The sequence below is a fragment of the Chiroxiphia lanceolata genome, unplaced genomic scaffold (assembly GCF_009829145.1).
Source record: "Chiroxiphia lanceolata isolate bChiLan1 unplaced genomic scaffold, bChiLan1.pri scaffold_61_arrow_ctg1, whole genome shotgun sequence".
Classification (NCBI taxonomy): Eukaryota; Metazoa; Chordata; class Aves; order Passeriformes; family Pipridae; genus Chiroxiphia; species Chiroxiphia lanceolata.
In genome coordinates, this window is record NW_022476528.1 from 89,241 (window position 1) to 107,884 (window position 18,644).

Genomic DNA, 18,644 nt, shown 5'->3' on the forward strand with positions numbered 1-18,644 from the left:
ACTGGGGGGCACTGGAGGCACTGGAGAGGCCCGGGGGAGACTGGGGGGCACTGGAGGGGATTGGGGGGAAACTGGGGGACACTGGGAGGGACTGAGGGGCACTGGGAGGCACTGGAAAGGACTGGGGGGCACTGGAGAGGACTGGGGGGCACTGAGGGGGACTGGGGGGCACTGGGAGGGACTGGGAGGCACCGGAGAGGACTGGGGGACACTGGAGGGGATTGGGGGGGAACTGGGGGGCACTGGGAGGGTGTGGGAGGGACTGGGAGAAGTGGGGGGACAAGGACAGGGACCACCCAGTGTCACCCCAGGGCACATTGTCACACCCGGGGGTCCCGGGCTGGGAGCGACTGGGAGGGACTGGGAGGAACTGGGAGGGGGAACTGGGAAGGACTGGGGGGCACTGGGGGGACTGGGGGAGGGATCTGGACCCTCCCTGGGGGTCCCACCCTGGGGGTCCCCCCCGAATGTCCCCCCCCCGACACCTCAGGGACCCCCCCGGGACTCCCCAAAACCTCCTCGGGGACCCCCCAAACCCCTTCAGGGACCCCCCAATCCCCCCCAAACCCCTTCAGGGACCCCCCAATCCCCCCCAAACCCCTTCAGGGACCCCCCAGGCCCCCTCGGGGACCCCCCAATCCCCCCCCCAAACTCTTCAGGGACCCTCTGGGACCCCCCAAACCCCTCCTGGGACCCTCCAAAACCCTCCTGGGACCCCCAAAACCCCTCCTGGGACCCCCAAAAATCCTCCAGGGACCCCCAAAAACCCTCCCAGGGACCCCCAAAACCATTCAGGGACCAATCTGAGACCCCAAATCCCCCCCCGGGGACCCCTCAACACCCCCCCAAATCCTTCAGGGACCCCCCAAAACCCCTCCTGAGACCCCCCAAATTACCCTGGAACCCCCCCAACCCCTTTCAGGGACCCTGGGACCCCAAATCCCCTCTGGGGAGCCCCCCAAACCCCTTCAAGGACCCCCCCAAAACCCCTCCAGGGACCCCCCAAAACCTCCCGGGGACCCCCAATCCCCCCTAAAACCCTTCAAGGACCCCCCTGAGACCCTCCGAAATCCCCCCTGGGACCCCCCAACCCCCCCCGGGATCCCCCAAAACCCTTCAGGGACCCCAGGGAACCCCCAAAACCCCAGGGGGACCCCGAAATCCCTCCCAAACCCCTTCTGGGACCCCTCAAAATCCCCCCTAGGACCCCTAAATTGCCCCCCTGAGACCCCAAAACCCCCCGGGGACCCCCTAAAACCCTTCAGGGACCCCCTGGAACCCCCAACCCCCCCCCGGGGACCCCCCAACCCCCTTCAGGGACCCCCCGGGACCCCAAAATCCCCCAAATTTCCCCCCCGGGACTCCCCAGTTTCCCCTCTGAGACTCCCTCCCCCCCCCCAGGGACACCCCAAAACCCTTCAGGGACCTCCCTGAGACCCCCAAATCCCCCCCGGGACCCCCAAATCCCCCCCGGGACCCTCAAATTCCCCCCCCGGGACCCCCAAATCCCCCCCGGGACCCCCCAAAATCCCCCTCAGGGGCCGTTTCTTATTCTTGTTTTGTAACGGGGGGGGGGGGGCGGAGGGGCGCGGTGGGGGAGGGGTCGCGATGGGAGGGGGGTGGGGGGCGGGTGGGGGAGGGGCGCGGGGGGTGGGGGATGGGTCCGGGAGCTGCGACCCCCCCCCAAAAAAAAAGAAAGGAAAAAAAAAAAGAACCGAAACGAATCAAAAACCGGCCCCGTCTGTCACTGGGGGGGGGGAGGGAGGGGGAACACACGTGACGTCACTCATCAGGATCGTGACGTCACTGCATCGTGACGTCACGTCGCCCCCCCAAAATCCACCCCCTGGCCACAAAAACCTCAGGGGAACCCCGAAAACCTTCTGGGGACCCTCAAATTCCACCCCCGAGACCCTCGAACCCCTTCAAGGACCCTCAACCCCCCCTGGACCCCCAAAAACCCCCCTCGGGACCCCAAAAACCCCTCAGGGCTCGGCGATGCCGTAAATCGCTTCTCTGTCCGTCGCGAATCGCTCCGTCGCCGCGGCAACGGCGGGTCGCTACGGCGGCGCCGTAAAGCGCGACGCGTTTCCACGGCGACCCCCTTCGAGGCGGGCCGGTCGCCACGGCGACAAAACCCCTCAGAGCCCGCGCCGTAAAGCGCGGCGCCGCCGTCGCGTGACGCACCGGACGCGTCGTCGCAAAGCGCCGCGTTGCCATGGCGATAACCGCCGCGGACGGGGTCGCTGTGGTTACCGCCCTATGAGGAGGAGCCGTAAAGCGCGTTGCCGGGCGACGGCCGCAGAGCGCGGCGGTTTTTTGGCGGCGGTGTCGCGATCCGGCGCAGTCATGGCGGTGCCGAACGGGGCCGGGGCGGCTCTGGGGGGACCCGGCGGGGGTTTGGGGGGTCCCGGGGGGGGTCCCGGCGGTCCCGGCGGGGGCCTGAAGGCCGCGGCCGGACTGTACGAGCAGCTCAAGGGCGAGTGGGGCAGGAAGAGCCCCAACCTCGCCAAGTGCGGGGAGGCCCTGGGGAGGCTCAAGGTGAGGGGATGGGGGGGGGAAAGGGGGGACCGGGGAGGGATTTTGGGGGGGATTTGGGGGGTCCCGGGGGAGGTTTGGGGGGATTTGGGGTGAGGGGGGAGCTGGAGGTGAGGGGGGGATTGAGGGAATTGGGATTTGGGGGGGATTTGGGGTGAGGAGGGGATTTGGGGAATTGGGGTGGTCTGGAGGGGGGTTGGGGGGATTTGGGGTGAGGGGAGGACTGAGGGGGAGATTTGGGGGGTCCCGGGGGAGGTTTGGGGGGATTTGGGGTGAGAGGGGGACTGAGGGAGGGGTTTGGGGTGAGGGAGTTTGGGATTTGGGGGGATTTGAGTGGTCGGGGGGGATTTGAGGTGGGAATTGGAACTGGGGGGGGGATGAGGGTGAAAGGGGGGGGTTTGAGGGGTCCCGGGGGGGGGGATGGGGGAATCTTGAAGGGGTTTAGGGGTCCATGGGGGGGGTGGTGGTGTTGGAGGGACTTGGGGGGTGTCCCTGGATTTTTGGGGGGATCCCTGGATTTTGGGGGGGGGGGTGCTGGATTTTGGGGGGGAGTCCCTGAGAATTTTGGGGGGGGTTCTGAGAAGGAGGGGGGGCTGGAAATCGGAGGGGAAGGGGGTGCCTGAATTTGGGGGGGGGTCCCAAAATTTTGGGGCGTCCCAACCCCCCCCCCCCCGATTTCCTGTTTGAACCCGTAAACACCAATTACGGGGTAATAACCTCTAATTAACCCCCAAACCATTAATTAACGGGGTGAATCAGGGCGGGGGAGGGGCCCCAACCCTTCAGGGACCCCCAAACCCTTCAGGGACCCCCCAAAACCCCCCAAAAAACCCCAAAGTCCCCCAAATCCTCCCCCAGGTCGCCCTCCTGGACCTGAATTTCCTCCCGACCTCGGGATCCTCCATGACCAAACAGCAGCTGATCCTGGCCCGTGAGTGACCCCAAAAAACCCCAAATCCACCCCAAAATACTCCTCCCATCCCCTCTGATCTCCAGTCACGGGATTCCCGGGGAATTCCCTAAAAAACCCTGGAATTGGGGGGGGGGGTGGAACAGCTTTTGGGCACTGAAGACCCTCAAAACAGCCCCAAATCTCCCCAAAATTCCACCCAAATCGCCCCAAAACCTTCTCAGGACCCCCAGGGACCCTTCCCAGCTTTGTCCTGATTCCTATTCCCGGAATTCTCAGGGGATATCCCGGAGCTTGGGATCTAATGGGATGTCCTGAGTAAGGACATTTTATTTCTAATATCTCAAATCCCACCCGAAGTCCCCCAAATCCCACCCAAATCTCTCCAGCTCCCCCCCAAACCCCCTCAGGACCCCCCTGGCACTGTTCCCACTCTCTCCTGACCCCGAATCCCAGAATTCCCAGGGGACATCCTGGAGATCCGGGCACAGTGGAGCATCCTGGGAGGGATATCCCCTCTCAAATCCCACCCAAATCCCCCCAAATCCACCCAAAGTCCCCCAAATCCACCCAAACTGCTCCCACATCCCCCCCAAACCCTCTCAGGACCCCCTTGGGACCCCTCCCACCCTTGTGCTGATCCCCATTCCCGGAATTCCCAGGGGACATCCGGGAGATTGGGGCGCAGTGGAGCATCCTGAGGAAGGACATCTCCTCTCAAATCCCTCCCAAACTCCCCCCAATCCCCCCAAATCTCCCCAAATCCCCCCCAGACCCCCTCAGGACCCCCCTGGGACTGTTCCCACCCTCTCCTGACCCCGAATCCCGGAATTCCCAAGGGACATCCTGGAGATTGGGGCGCAGTGGAGCATCCTGGGGAGGGACATTCCTTCTCAAATCTCACCCAAATCCCCCCAAATCTCTCCCAAACTCCCCCCAGTCCCACCCAAATCTCTCCAGCTCCCCCCCAAACCCCCTCAGGATCCCCCTGGCACTGTTCCCACCCTGTCCTGACCCCGAATCCCGGAATTCCCAGGGGACATCCTGGAGATTGGGGCGCAGTGGAGCATCCTGAGGAAGGACATCCCGTCCTTCGAGCGTTACATGGCGCAGCTCAAGTGCTACTACTTCGACTACAAGTGAGCCCAAAGACCCCCCAAAAACCCCCCTTCCCCTGGCTTGGGGCCCTTCCCAACGGGCTCCTGACCCCGGAATTCCCGCAGGGAAGAGCTTCCCGAGTCGGCCTCCAGGCACCAACTGCTGGGGCTGAACCTGCTGTTCCTGCTGTCCCAGAACCGCGTGGCCGAGTTCCACACGGAGCTGGAGCGGCTGCCGGCCCCAGACATCCAGGGGAACCTCTTCATCCGCCACCCCGTGTCCCTGGAGCAGGTCTGCCCGTCCCAGGGGGAATTTTGGGGGGTCCTGGAGGGGTTTGGGGGGGATTTTGGGGGGATTTGAGGCTGGAATTCCACCCGGAGCCGGAGCGACTCAGGGATGTCGACATCCGGGGGAGCTTCTTGATGTGGGTTTGGGGGATCCTTTGGGAATGTTGGGGGTCCCCTTGGGGTTTTGGGGATCCCCTGGGAATCTTGGGGGTCCCCAGGATGGTTTTGGGGAGTTTTAAGGGGGATTTATGTGGGTTTGGGGGGGATTTGGGGCTGGAATTTCACTCAGAGCCGGAGCAACTCCGGGATGTCAAGATCTAGGGGAACCTCTTGATGCAGGTTTGGGGGATCCTTTGGGAATGTTGGGGGTCCCCATGGGGTTTTGGAGCATCCCCAAGAAATTTTGGGGGTCTCCAGGGGACCCTGAAGAGGTTTGGGGGGTTTCCAGGGGGATTTGGGGGGGATTTGGGGCTGGAATTCCACCCGGAGCCGGAGCAACTCCAGGATGTCAAGATCCAGGGGAGGCTCTTGACACAGGTTTGGGGGATCCCTTGGGAATGTTGGCGGTCCCCATGGAATTTTGGGGATCCCCTGGGAATCTTGGGGGTCCCCAGGATGGTTTTGGGGAGTTTTAAGGGGGATTTATGAGGGTCTGGGGGGGATTTGGGGCTGGAATTCCACCCGGACCTGGAGCAACTCCGGGACATCAAGATCCAGGGGAGGCTCTTGACGCAGGTTTGGGGGATCCCTTGGGAATGTTGGGGGTCCCCATGGAATTTTGGGGATCTCTGGGGAATCTTGGGGGTCCCCAGGATGGTTTTGGGGAGTTTTAAGGGGGATTTATGAGGGTTTGGGGGGGATTTGGGGCTGGAATTCCACCCGGACCTGGAGCGACTCCGGGACGTCGAGATCCAGGGGAACCTCTTGACGCAGGTTTGGGGGATCCTTTGGGAGTGTTGGGATCCCTGTGGAATTTTGGAGGGTTCTGAAGAGGTCTGGGGGGTCTCCAGGGAGTCCTGGAGGAATTTGGGGGGGGGATTTGGGGCTGGAGTTCCACCCAGAGCTGTAATTTTGGGTGTTTTACCCCATTTTCTGTGTTGGTTTATCCCATTTTTGAGGTGTTTCACCCCACGTTTTGTATTTCCAGTGTCATTTTTGGGGGGTCTGACCCGATTTTCGGGGGGGTTGACCCAAATTTCGGGTGTTTTACCCCATTTCTGGTGTTTTCCCCCCAGTACCTGATGGAAGGGAGCTACAACAAAGTGTTCCTGGCTAAGGGCAACATCCCAGCCGAGAGTTACACCTTCTTCATCGACATCCTGCTCGACACCATCAGGTCTGGGACCCCAAAATCACCCCAAAATCACCCCAAAATTCTCCTCTGACCCCCCCCCCAGACCCTTTTGGGATCCCCTGAGCCCCCCAAATCTCTCCTGACCCCCCTTTTCCCTCCTCAATCCCAGGGATGAGATCACGGGGTGCATCGAATCCACTTGGGAGTTGATCTCCCAAACCCCCTCTGAGACCCCCTAAACCCCCCCAAACCCCTTCAAATCCCCCCAAACCCCTTTAAATTCCCCAGATCCCCTCTGAGCCCCCCCAGACCCTTTTGGGACCCCCCCTGAGCCCCCCCAAATCCTCCCTGACCCCCCTTTTCCCCCCCAAAATCCCGGGTATGAGATCACGGGGTGCATCGAATCCCACCTATGAGCGGATCCCCCAAACCCTCTCTGAGACCCCCTAAACCCCCCCAAATCCCCTCTGAGTCCCCTCGAATTCCCCAGATCCCCTCTGAGCCCCCCCAGACCCTTTTGGGACCCCCCAAATCCCCCCTGACCCCCCTTTTCCCCCCCAAAATCCCAGGGATGAGATCATGAGGTGCATCGAGTCCGCCTACAAGCGGATCCCCCCAACGCCCTCTGAGACCCCCTAAACCCCCCCAAAACACCCCCAAATCCCTTCAAATCTCCCCAAATCCCCTCTGAGTCCTCCCCCCGAACCTTTTGAGACCCCCCTGAGCCCCCCCAAATCTCCCCTGACCCCCCTTTTCCCCCCCAAATTCCAGGGATGAGATCTCCGAGTGCATCGAGTCCACCTGGGAGCTGATCCCCCAAACCCCCCCTGGGACCCCCTAAAACCCCCAAATCCCTTCAAATCCCCCCAAACCTCCTCAAATCCCCCCAGACTCCCCCAAAACCCCTTCAAAACCCTTCTGGGACCCCCCAAATCCCCCCTGACCCCCCTTTTCCCCCTCAAAATCCCAGGGATGAGATCTCCGGGTGCATCAAATCCCACCAGAAGCGGATCCCCCAAACCTCCTCTGAGACCCCCCAAACCCCCCCAAATTCCCTCTGAACCCCCTCAAACTCCCCCAAATCCCCTCTGAGCCCCCCCCAGACCCTTTTGGGACCCCCTGAGCCCCCCCAAATCTCCCCTGACCCCCCTTTACCCCCCAAATCCCAGGGATGAGATCTCGGAGTGCATCAAATCCACCTACGAGCGGATCCCCCAAACCCCCTCTGAGACCCCCTAAACCCCCCCAAACCCCTTCAAATCCCCCCAAATCCCCTCTGAGCCCCCCCCAGACCCTTCTGGGACCCCCCAAATCCTCTCTAACCCCCCTTTTCCCCCCCAATGCCAGGGATGAGATCGCGGGGTGCATCGAATCCGCCTACGAGCGGATCCTGTTCCCCGAGGCCGCTCGGATCCTGTTCTTCAGCTCCCCCCGGAAAATGACCGACTACGCCAAGAAGGTACCGGGGGGACCCCCAAAAACCCCCCAAAACACACCCCAGGGGGACCCTGAAACCCTGAGAGCCCCCCAAAACCCACGGGGAGGGGCCCAAACCCCTCAATTCCCCCCCCCCCCCCGAGACCCTCCTGGGAAAGGAGCGACTGTGCTGAGAAGGGACCCCAAAAAACGCCCCCCAAATCCTTCTGGGGGACCCCAAAAACAATCAGGGACCCCAAAAACCATCGGGGGGGGAGCAAAACCCTGAAAGCCTCCTGAAGGTTCCCCCCAAAACCCTGAAATCCCCCCTAAACTCTCCCTGGGAAAGGAGCGACTGTGCCAAGGAGAGACCCCCAAAAATGACCCCAAAATCCTTCTGGGGGACCCCAAAACCAATCAGGGACCCCAAAATAATCAGGGACCCCAAAAACAATCAGGGGGGGAAAAAAAAACCTGGAAACCCCCTGAAGGTTCCCGCCCAAAACCCTGAAATCTCCTCTAAACTCCCCCCGGGAAAGGAGTGACTGTGCCAAGGAGAGAACCCAAAAAATGACCCCAAAATCCTTCTGGGGGACCCCAGAAACAATCAGGGACCTCAAAAACCATTGGGGGGGGAGCAAAACTGTGAAAACTTCCTGAAGGTTCCCCCCAAAACCCTGAAATCCCCCCTGAACTCCCCCTGGGAAAGGAGCCAAGGAGAGCCCGGGGGGGATCCCAAAATTTACCTGGGGGGAGTGATCCGAAAATCCACCTCAAAATCCTACTGGGAGACCCCAAAACCCCTCCAAGGAGACCCCAAAATTCTGAACTCCTTCTGAGAGCCCCTTAAAACTCCCCTGGAGGGACCCCAAACCCCTCAAATTCCCCCGGAGACCCCTCTGAAAAACCCCAAAACTCACCAAGGGGACCCCCAAAAAAACCCCTAAATCCCCTCTAACCCCCCCAAAATCCCCTCAAATCCCTCTAATGCCTTTTTTTTCCCCTCTCTCCCCAGCGGGGGTGGGTGCTGGGCCCTTCCAACTATTACAGTTTTGGGGGGAGGCAGCAGAAAACCGAGGACCCCCCGATCCCCTCCACGGAATTGGCCACTCAGGTCATCGAGTACGCCCGGCAGCTGGAGATGATCGTCTGAAACACCCCAAAAACACCCCAAAACCACCCCAAAATCAGCCCAAAACCACCCAGGTCATCGAGGACGCCCGGCAGCTGGAGATGATCGTCTGAAACACCCCAAAAACACCCCAAAACTACCCCAAAATCAGCCCAAAACCACCCAGGTCATCGAGGACGCCCGGCAGCTGGAGATGATCGTCTGAAACACCCCAAAAACCACCCAAAAACCACCCAAAAACACCCCAAAATCAGCCCAAAACCACCCAGGTCATTGAGGACGCCCGGCAGCTGGAGATGATCGTCTGAAACACCCCAAAAACACCCCAAAACCACCCCAAAATCAGCCCAAAATCACCCCAAAACCACCCAGGTCATCGAGGACGCCCGGCAGCTGGAGATGATCGTCTGAAACACCCCAAAAACACCCAAAAACACCCCAAAAACAGCCCAAAACCACCCAGGTCATCGAGGACGCCCGGCAGCTGGAGATGATCATCTGAAACACCCCAAAAACCACCCAGAAACCACCCAAAAACACCCCAAAAACAGCCCAAAACCACCCAGGTCATCGAGGACGCCCGGCAGCTGGAGATGATCGTCTGAAACACCCCAAAAACACCCCAAAACCACCCCAAAAATAGGCCAAATTCACCCCAAAACCACCCAGGTCATAGAGGACGCCCGGCAGCTGGAGATGATCGTCTGAAACAGCCCAAAAACCACCCCAAAACCACCCCAAAATCACCCCAAAATCACCCCAAAACCACCCAGGTCATCGAGGACGCCCGGCAGCTGGAGATGATCGTCTGAAACACCCCAAAAACACCCCAAAAACACCCCAAAACCACCCAGGTCATCGAGGACGCCCGGCAGCTGGAGATGATCATCTGAAACACCCCAAAACCAGCCAGAAACCAGCCAGAAACACCCCCAAACACCCCAAAACCACCCAGGTCATCGAGGACGCCCGGCAGCTGGAGATGATCGTCTGAAACACCCCAAAAACACCCCAAAACCACCCCAAAAATAGGCCAAATTCACCCCAAAACCACCCAGGTCATAGAGGACGCCCGGCAGCTGGAGATGATCGTCTGAAACAGCCCAAAAACCACCCAAAAACCACCACAAAATCAGCCCAAAACCACCCAGGTCATCGAGGATGCCCGGCAGCTGGAGATGATCGTCTGAAACACCCCAAAAACACCCCAAAAACACCCCAAAAATAGGCCAAATTCACCCCAAAACCACCCAGGTCATAGAGGACGCCCGGCAGCTGGAGATGATCGTCTGAAACAGCCCAAAAACCACCCAAAAACCACCACAAAATCAGCCCAAAACCACCCAGGTCATCGAGGATGCCCGGCAGCTGGAGATGATCGTCTGAAACACCCCGAAAACCACCTCAAAAACACCCCAAAACTCCGAAATCTGCCTTCGTTCCTCTCAATTTCTCTTTATTTTTCCTTTTTTTTTTTCCGCCTTTTCCTCAGTTTTTGCATCGTTTTGCTGCGTTTTAGGGGCTTTTAAGGATTTTTTTTTTTTTTGGAGGGTTCTCGTTATTGAAAAATGGTTTTTGGGAGGTTCTTGATGAATCTGAACCCCCCGAACCCCAAATTTCCTCTTTAATCACACTTTTATTTTTCTTGCCTTATTTTGTTGCATTTGGGGGGGGGGGGTTTAAGGATTTTTTTGGGGGGGGGGGTCTTGATGTGGAACCCCCTCAAAACCCCTCAGGACCCCCTAGATGCCCCCTTTTGTCCCCATTTCCCACGTATTTTTCAGTATTTTGGGAATTTTTCTCTTCCTAGGGTTATTCTGGGGGGTCCCCGGGGGGGGGGAGGTTTGTGGCAGGGCCGCACTCGTTTTTTGGGGCAGAATTGTTAAAAATCGCCCCAAAAGGATGTTTAATAAAGAGATGGAGTCCAAGAGTCGCTGTGGGACCCTGAAATTGGGGAATTTGGAGGGTTTGGGGTTTTTTTTGTCCCAGGACCCCCAAAATTGGGGGTTTGGGGGCGGCCTTAGGACCCGGCGGCGCCGTCGAAGCCAAGCTCCGCCCCCCTCGTTGCTGATTGGTCTGCGTGAATGAAAGGGCTGCGCTGATTGGAGGGAGCGAGAGGTGAGGATAAAACGGGAGCGGTGATTGGTTGGGACGCGAGGGGGCGTTGCGGGATTTTACCCCCTGGCGGGCGGGAGGAGCAACGCCCAGTGCTCCCAGTAACGACCAGTTGCCTTTTCCCAGTGCCCCACTAACGCTCAGTAGTAACTCCCGTAGGGAGTGTGGTCCAGGTCTGAGGGGGCTCCGTGGGCGGAGCAAACCGGAGCAAATCGGCCAATCAGAGAGCGGTACGGCCGGCGCCGGCTTTGATTGACGTGCTCCTCAACCAATGAAACGACACCGGGGGCCGGGACGACACACGACCAGCCAATCAGTTGATTGACGCGTGGATGAACCAATGGAGTGATGCGGCGCTGCCGAAGGGTGCTGTGGGAAGTGGGAGGCGGGGCCTGCGAGCTAGGCATGGAGAAGGGCAGGGCCCCGCTGTGATTGACAGCCGCTCCACCAATCATCGCGGTGGGAGGGCGGACCGTTGCACGCCACCACTAATCAGACTCTCAGGACGGGGCTGATCGACAGCTCAGCGGACCAATAAGCGCGCGGCCGATGGTCCAATGAGAACCCTGTGCCGTGGCGGGAACGGCCTCAGCCAATGGGGTGCTCCATCCTACTTGATTGACGCGTGGGCGGGCCAATGGGGGCGTGTCGTGGGCGGGGCGGCGGTGAGAGGGCGCCATGTCGCGGCGGCGGTGGCGCGGCCCTCAGGGCGCCGAGGGCGGCGGGCGCGGCGGCGACATGGGGAAGATGGCGGCGGGCGGCGGCGGCGGCGGCGGCTCGGGGCGCTACTACGGCGGCGGCGGCGGCGGCGACGGCGGCAGGGCTCCTAAGCGCCAGAAAACCGACGGCGCGGAGCCGCCGCCTCACGGGCCCGGCGGGCCGGGGGGAGCAGGCGGAGGGGCCGGAGCGGGAGGAGGGGTGAGTAAATTGGAGGGGAAAGGGGGTTTTGTGGGAAAAGAGGCGCTTTGGGGGGGAGCGGTGGGTAAGGGGGCCTGAGGGGGTTAAAAATGGCGGGAGGGGCTGAGGGGGCAAAACTGGCGGGAAGGGTGAGGGGGGTAAAAGAGCCTCTTTTTGGGGGGTAGAGGAGGGGAAAGAGGGGTTTGGGGGAGTAAATGTGGGGAGGGGTGGGGTAAAACAGCCCCTTTGGGGGATAAATGAGGGGAAAAGGGGTCTGAGGAGTGTAGAAAATGCTCTTTTAGGGTAGAAGATTCCTTTTGAAAGGGTAAATACTTGGGAAGGAGCAATATAGCCCTTTGGAGAAGATAAATATCTTGGGGGGGGTTAAAATCAATCCTTTGGGGGGGTCCAAAAGCTCCTTGGAGGGGCCCAAACACCCTTTTGGGAGTTAAATCTGAAGGGGGTCTCGGGGGGAGGGGGGGTCGAGCCCAGGGCCGTTTCTCTTGGTTTTAGCCCCCAAACCCGGGGGAATTTTGGGGTGTCCCCAAGTCCCCCCAGGTGTCCTCAACCCCCTGTGTGTGTGTGTGTGTCCCCCCCCCAGGAGAACTACGAGGACCCCCACAAGACCCCGGCGTCCCCCGTCGTTCACATCCGGGGGCTCATCGACGGCATCGTGGAGGCCGATCTGGTGGAGGCCCTGCAGGAGTTCGGGCCCATCAGGTGACACTGGGGACATTTGGGGACATTGGGGACATTGGAGACATCAGGGGATGTGGGAACACAGGAGGCTGATCTGGTGGAGGCCCTGCAGGAGTTCGGGCCCATCAGGTGACACTGGGGACATTTGGGGACATTGGGGACATGAGGGGGTGTGGGGACACAGGGGACACGGGAGGCTGATCTGGTGGAGGCCGTGCAGGAGTTTGGGGACATCAGGTGACACTGGGGACATTTGAGGGCACTGGGGACATCAGGGGACATTTGGGGACATTGGGGACATGAGGGGGTGTGGGGGCACAGGGGACATGGGAGGCTGATCTGGTGGAGGCCCTGCAGGAGTTTGGGCCCATCAGGTGACACTGGGGACGTTTGGGGACATCAGGGGATGTTTGGAGACGTTTGGGGACGTGAGGGGACATCAGGGGATGTGGGAACACAGGAGGCTGATCTGGTGGAGGCCCTGCAGGAGTTTGGGCCCATCAGGTGACACTGGGGACATTTGGGGACATCAGGTGACATTTGGGGACATCAGGTGACACTGGGGACATCAGGGGACATCAGGGGATGTGGGGACACAGGGGACACGGGAGGCCGATCTGGTGGAGGCCCTGCAGGAGTTTGGGCCCATCAGGTGGCACTGGGGACATTTGAGGACATTGGGGACATCAGGGGACACTGGGGACATTTGGGGACATTGGGGACATCAGGGGATGTGGGGACACAGAGGACATGGGAGGCCGATCTGGTGGAGGCCCTGCAGGAATTCGGGCCCATCAGGTGACACTGGGGACATTTGGGGACATTTGGGGACATTGGGGACATAGGAGGACATCAAGGCATGTGGGACACAGGGCACACAGGAGGCCGATCTGGTGGAGGCCCTGCAGGAGTTTGGGCCCATCAGGTGACACTGGGGACATTTGGGGACATCAGGGGACGTTGGAGACATCAGGTGACAGTGACCCCATGGTGACCCTGTCCCCTGTCACCATCCCAGCTATGTGGGGGTGGTGCCATGGGGTGGTGACACTGGTGACAGTGACCCCGTGGTGACCCTGTCTCCTGTCCCCGTCCCAGCTATGTGGTGGTGATGCTGTGAGGTGGTGACACTGGGGACACCAGTGACAGTGACCCCGTGGTGACCCTGTCCCCTGTGGTGACCCTGTCCCCTGTGTCCATCCCAGCTATGTGGTGGTGATGCCATGAGATGGTGACACTGACCCTGTGGTGACTCTGTCCTCCGTGGTGACCCTGTCCCCTGTGCCCATCCCAGCTACGTGGTGGTGATGCTGTGAAGTGGTGGCAGTGACCCCGTGGTGACCCTGTCCCCCATGGTGACCCTGTCCCCTGACCCAGCTCTGTGGTGGTGATGCTGTGGGGTGGTGGCAGTGACCCTGTGGGACGGTGACACCGGTGACACTGACCCCGTGGTGACCCTGTCTCCTGTCCCCATCCCTGCTACGTGATGGTGACACCGTGGGGTGGTGACACTGATGACCCTGTCCCCTGTGGTGACCCTGTCCCCCTGTGCCTATCCCAGCTACATGGTGGTGATGCCGTGGGGTGGTGGCAGTGACCCCATGGTGACCCTATCTCCTGTCATCCATCCCAGCTACGTGGTGGTGATGCTGTGGGGTGGTGACACTGGTGACACCAGTGACAGTGACCCTGTCCCCTATGGTGACCCTGTCCCCTGTGCCCATCCCAGCTACGTGGTGGTGACACCGTGGGGTGGTGACACTGGTGACCCTGTCCCCTGTGGTGACCCTGTCCCCCGTGGTGACACTGATCCTGTGGTGACCCTGTCCCTTGTGTCCATCCCAGCTACATGATGGTGATGCTGTGAGGTGGTGACATTGACCCTATGGTGACCCTGTCCCCTGTGGTGACCCTGTCCCCTGTCCCCGTCCCAACTATGTGGTGGTGACGCCGTGGGGTGGTGACACTGGTGACACCAGTGACAAGTGACCCCGTGGTGACCCTGTCCCCTGTGCCCATCCCAGCTACGTGGTGGTGATACTGTGAGGTGGTGACATTGATGACACTGACCCTGTGGTGACCCTGTCCCCCGTGGTGACCCTGTCCCCTGACCCCGTCCCAGCTACGTGGTGGTGACACCATGGGGTGGTGACACTGGTGACAGTGACCCCGTGGTGACCCTGTCCCCTGTGCCCATCCCAGCTCCGTGGTGGTGACGCTGTGGGGTGGTGACACTGGTGACACCAGTGACAGTGACCCTGTCCCCCGTGATGACCCTGTCCCCTGTACCCATCCCAGCTCCGTGGTGGTGACGCTGTGGGGTGGTGACACTGGTGACACTGGTGACCCTGTCCCCCGTGCTGACCCTGTCCCCTGTGCCCATCCCAGCTACGTGGTGGTGACACCATGGGGTGGTGACACTGGTGACCCTGTCCCCCGTGGTGACCCTGTCCCCTGTGCCCATCCCAGCTACGTGGTGGTGACACCGTGGGGTGGTGACACTGGTGACACTGGTGACCCTGTCCCCCGTGCTGACCCTGTCCCCTGTGCCCATCCCAGCTACGTGGTGGTGACGCCGTGGGGTGGTGACACTTGTGACACTGGTGACCCTGTCCCCTATGGTGACCCTGTCCCCTGTGCCCATCCCAGCTACGTGGTGGTGATGCCGAAGAAGCGCCAGGCGCTGGTGGAGTTCGAGGACATCCTGGGCGCCTGCAACGCCGTCAACTTCGCCGCCGACAACCAGATCTACTTCGCGGGACACCCGGCCTTCGTCAACTACTCCACCAGCCAGAAGATCTCCCGGCCCGGCGACAGCGACGACGCCCGCGGCGTCAACAACGTCCTGCTCTTCACCATCCTCAACCCCATCTACTCCATCACCACGGTGGGTGACATTTGGGGGGCCTGGAAGGGGTTTGGGGGGTCATCCATGTCCTGCTTTTCACTATCCTCAACCCCATCTACTCCATCACCACGGTGGGTGACATTTGGGGGGCCTGGGGGCATTTGGGGGGTCAACAACGTCCTGCTCTTCACCATCCTCAACCCCATCTACTCCATCACCATGGTGGGTGACATTTGGGGGGCCTGGGGGCATTTGGGGGGTCAACAACGTCCTGCTCTTCACCATCCTCAACCCCATCTACTCCATCACCACGGTGGGTGACATTTGGGGGTCCTGGAAGGGGCATTTGGGGGGTCAACAACGTCCTGCTCTTCACCATCCTCAACCCCATCTACTCCATCACCACGGTGGGTGGCATTTGGGGGTCCTGGAAGGGGTTTGGGGGGTCAACAACGTCCTGCTCTTCACCATCCTCAACCCCATCTACTCCATCACCACCGTGGGTGAGGGTTTGGGGGGTCCTAGAAGGGGTTTGGGGGGTCATCCATGTCCTGCTCTTCATCATCCTCAACCCCATCTACTCCATCACCACGGTGGGTGGCATTTGGGGGTCCTGGAAGGGGTTTGGGGGGTCCTGGAAGGGCTTTGGGGGTCCTGGAAGGGCTTTGGGGGTCCTAGAAGGGGTTTGGGGGTCCTGGAATGGGTTTGGGGGGTCAACAACGTCCTTCTCTTCACCATCCTCAACCCCATCTACTCCATCACCACAGTGGGTGAACCCTGGCATTTGGGGGGATTTTGGGGTCCCAGGTTGGTTTTTGGGGGGACCTCAGGGTATTTTGGGGGGTCCCAGGAAGGTTTTTGGGACCTCAGGGTATTTTGGGGGTCTCAGGATATTTTTGGGTTCCCGGGTTGGTTTTTGGGGATCCTGGAGTATTTTTGGCAATCCCAGGATATTTTTAGGGTCCTGGGTTGTTTTTTTGGGCTCCCAGGTTGGGTTTGGGGATCCCAGTGTATTTTTGGGATCCCAGGGTATTTTTGGGGTACTGGGTTGGTTTTTGGAATTCCCAGATTGGTTTTTGGGGGTCCCAGTGTATTTTTGGGCTCCCAGGGTATTTTTGGGCTCCCGGGTTGGTTTTTGGAGGTCCTGGGGTATTTTTGGGATCCCAGGATATTTTTGGGCTCTCAGGGTATTTTTGGGCTCCCGGGTTGGTTTTTGGGGGTCCCAGTGTATTTTTGGGCTCCCAGGCTATTTTTGGGATCCCAGGTTGGTTTTTGGGGATCCCAGTGTATTTTTGGGATCCCAGGGTATTTTTGGGGTCTTTGGTTGGTTTTTGGGGGTGTCAGGTTGATATTTGGTCTCTCAGGGTATTTTTGGGCTCCCAGGTTGGTTTTTGGGGATCCCAGTGTATTTTTGGGATCCCAGGTTGGTTTTTGGGGATCCCAGTGTATTTTTGGGATCCCAGGCTATTTTTGGGGCCCTGGGTTGGTTTCTGGGGGTCCCAGGTTGATATTTGGGCTCTCAGGGTATTTTTGGGCTCCCGGGTTGGTTTTTTGGGATCCCAGTGTATTTTGGGGTCCCAGGTTGGTTTTTGGGGGTCCCAGATTGATATTTGGGCTCTCAGGGTATTTTTGGGGTCTTGGCTTGGTTTTTGGGGGTCCCAGTGTATTTTTGGGATCCCAGGGTATTTTTGGGCTCTCAGGGTATTTTTGGGCTCTCAGGGTTGGTTTCTGGGGGTGCCAGGTTGGTTTTTGGGGGTGCCAGGTTGATATTTGGGCTCCCAGGGTATTTCTGGGGTCTTTGGTTGGTTTCTGGGGTCCCAGGTTGATATTTGGGCTCTCAGGGTATTTTTGGGGATCCCAGTGTATTTTTGGGATCCCAGGGTATTTTTGGGGTCCCAGGTTGGTTTTTGGGATCCCAGTGTATTTTTGGGCTCTCAGGTTGGTTTTTGGGGGTCCCAGGCTATTTTTGGGCTCCCGGGTTGGTTTCTGGGGGTGCCAGGTTGGTTTTTGGGATCCCAGGGTATTTTTGGGCTCTCAGGGTATTTTTGGGGTCCGGGGTTGGTTTCTGGGGGCGCCAGGTTGGTTTTTGGGCTCTCAGGGTATTTTTGGGCTCCCGGGTTGGTTTTTGGGGGTCCTGGGGTATTTTTGGGCTCCCAGTGTATTTTTGGGGTCCCGGGTTGTTTTCTGGGGGCGCCAGGTTGGTTTTTGGGGGTCCCAGGATATTTTTGGGCTCCCAGTGTATTTTTGGGGTCCCGGGTTGTTTTCTGGGGGCGCCAGGTTGGTTTTTGGGGGTCCCAGGATATTTTTGGGCTCCCAGTGTATTTTTGGGGTCCCGGGTTGGTTTCTGGGGATCCCAGGTTGGTTTTTGGGGGTCCCAATGTATTTTTGGGATCCCAGGGTATTTTTGGGCTCTCAGGGTATTTTTGGGCTCTCAGGGTATTTTTGGGGTCCCGGGTTGGTTTTTGGGGATCCCAGGGTATTTTTGGGATCCCAGGGTATTTTTGGGATCCCAGGCTGTTTTGGGGGCCCTGGATTGGTTTCTGGGGGTCCCAGGTTGATATTTGAGCTCTCAGGGTATTTTTGGGCTCCCAGGTTGGTTTTTGGGGCTCCCAGTGTATTTTTGGGGTCCCGGGTTGGTTTCTGGGGGCGCCAGGTTGGTTTTTGGGGTGCCCCTGACCGCGCTGTGCCCGCAGGACGTGCTCTACACCATCTGCAACCCGTGCGGGCCCGTGCAGAGGATCGTCATCTTCCGCAAGAACGGCGTCCAGGCCATGGTGGAATATCCTGCAGTTCCGGGGGCACCCACACTCCGGGGCTTTGGGAGGGGGAGGGTCCCCAAAATCCAGGGGTTCGGGAAAGGGGGGGGGGGGGCTGGGGGTCCCCAAAATCCGGGTGTTCCCAAAGAACTCACGTGTTTGGGAAGAAGGGACTTGGGGGGGGGTCTTCAAAATCCGGGGGTTTGGGAAGGAGGGGCTTGGGATTTCCCAAAATCCAGGTGTTCCCAATCAGTCCAGGTGTTCAGGAAGGAGTGGATAAGGATCCCTAAAATCCAGGTGTTCCCAACCAATCCAGGTGTTCCCAACCAATCAGGTGTTCCGAACCAGTCCAGGTGTTCCCAACCAATCCAAGTGTTCGGGAAGAAGTGGATGAGGGCTTCCTAAAATCCAGGTGTTCCCAACCACTCCAGATGTTCCTAACCAGTCCAGGTGTTCAGGAAGGAGTGGATAAGGATTCCCAAAAATTGAGATGTTCCCAGCCAATCCCGATGTTCCCAACCAGTCCAGGTGTTCCCAACGAGTCCAAGTGTTCCCAACCAGTCCAGGTGTTCCCAACGAGTCCAAGTGTTCCCAACCAGTCCAAGTGTTCCCAACCAATCCAGGTGTCCCCAACCAGTCCAGGTATTCCCAACC

At 59.5% G+C, this 18,644-nt stretch overlaps 2 protein-coding genes across 8 annotated transcripts; both read left to right on the plus strand.

Annotated features, from left to right (window-relative positions):
- Window positions 1-2,327: 2,327 nt before the first annotated feature.
- PSMD8 (proteasome 26S subunit, non-ATPase 8) lies at window positions 2,328-10,121 on the plus strand. Of its 7 annotated transcripts, XM_032677489.1 has the most exons (11): window positions 2,328-2,541; window positions 3,397-3,469; window positions 4,485-4,587; window positions 4,672-4,837; window positions 6,069-6,169; window positions 7,475-7,586; window positions 8,559-8,657; window positions 8,842-8,924; window positions 8,996-9,020; window positions 9,132-9,529; window positions 9,734-10,121. In XM_032677489.1, exons 1-8 carry the CDS (start codon window positions 2,350-2,352, stop codon window positions 8,878-8,880), a joined length of 885 nt encoding a protein of 294 aa, XP_032533380.1. In that variant the 5' UTR covers window positions 2,328-2,349; the 3' UTR covers window positions 8,881-8,924; window positions 8,996-9,020; window positions 9,132-9,529; window positions 9,734-10,121. The 7 variants fall into 7 exon arrangements, with proteins under 7 accessions (XP_032533380.1, XP_032533379.1, XP_032533376.1 ...); XM_032677488.1 differs by having other exon boundaries at window positions 8,996-9,529; XM_032677485.1 differs by having other exon boundaries at window positions 8,750-9,529.
- A 1,347-nt stretch (window positions 10,122-11,468) lies between these two features.
- Window positions 11,469-18,431, plus strand: LOC116781746 (heterogeneous nuclear ribonucleoprotein L-like). Its single transcript, XM_032677468.1, has 5 exons — window positions 11,469-11,708; window positions 12,289-12,407; window positions 15,036-15,273; window positions 17,928-18,082; window positions 18,422-18,431. Exons 1-5 carry the CDS (start codon window positions 11,469-11,471, stop codon window positions 18,429-18,431), a joined length of 762 nt encoding a protein of 253 aa, XP_032533359.1.
- Window positions 18,432-18,644: the final 213 nt, after the last annotated feature.

Bases quoted from the DNA above. Each gene is read 5' to 3' on its own strand.
- PSMD8 (XM_032677485.1), top strand. From the start codon at position 2,350: ATGGCGGTGCCGAACGGGGCCGGGGCGGCTCTGGGGGGACCCGGCGGG. The intron at 3,470-4,484 runs GTGAGTGACCCC...CGGAATTCCCAG, and splicing joins ACAGCAGCTGATCCTGGCCC to GGGACATCCTGGAGATTGGG. The intron at 7,587-8,558 runs GTACCGGGGGGA...CTCTCTCCCCAG, and splicing joins TGACCGACTACGCCAAGAAG to CGGGGGTGGGTGCTGGGCCC.
- LOC116781746 (XM_032677468.1), top strand. From the start codon at position 11,469: ATGTCGCGGCGGCGGTGGCGCGGCCCTCAGGGCGCCGAGGGCGGCGGG. The intron at 11,709-12,288 runs GTGAGTAAATTG...TCCCCCCCCCAG, and splicing joins GGGCCGGAGCGGGAGGAGGG to GAGAACTACGAGGACCCCCA. The intron at 15,274-17,927 runs GTGGGTGACATT...CTGTGCCCGCAG, and splicing joins CCATCTACTCCATCACCACG to GACGTGCTCTACACCATCTG.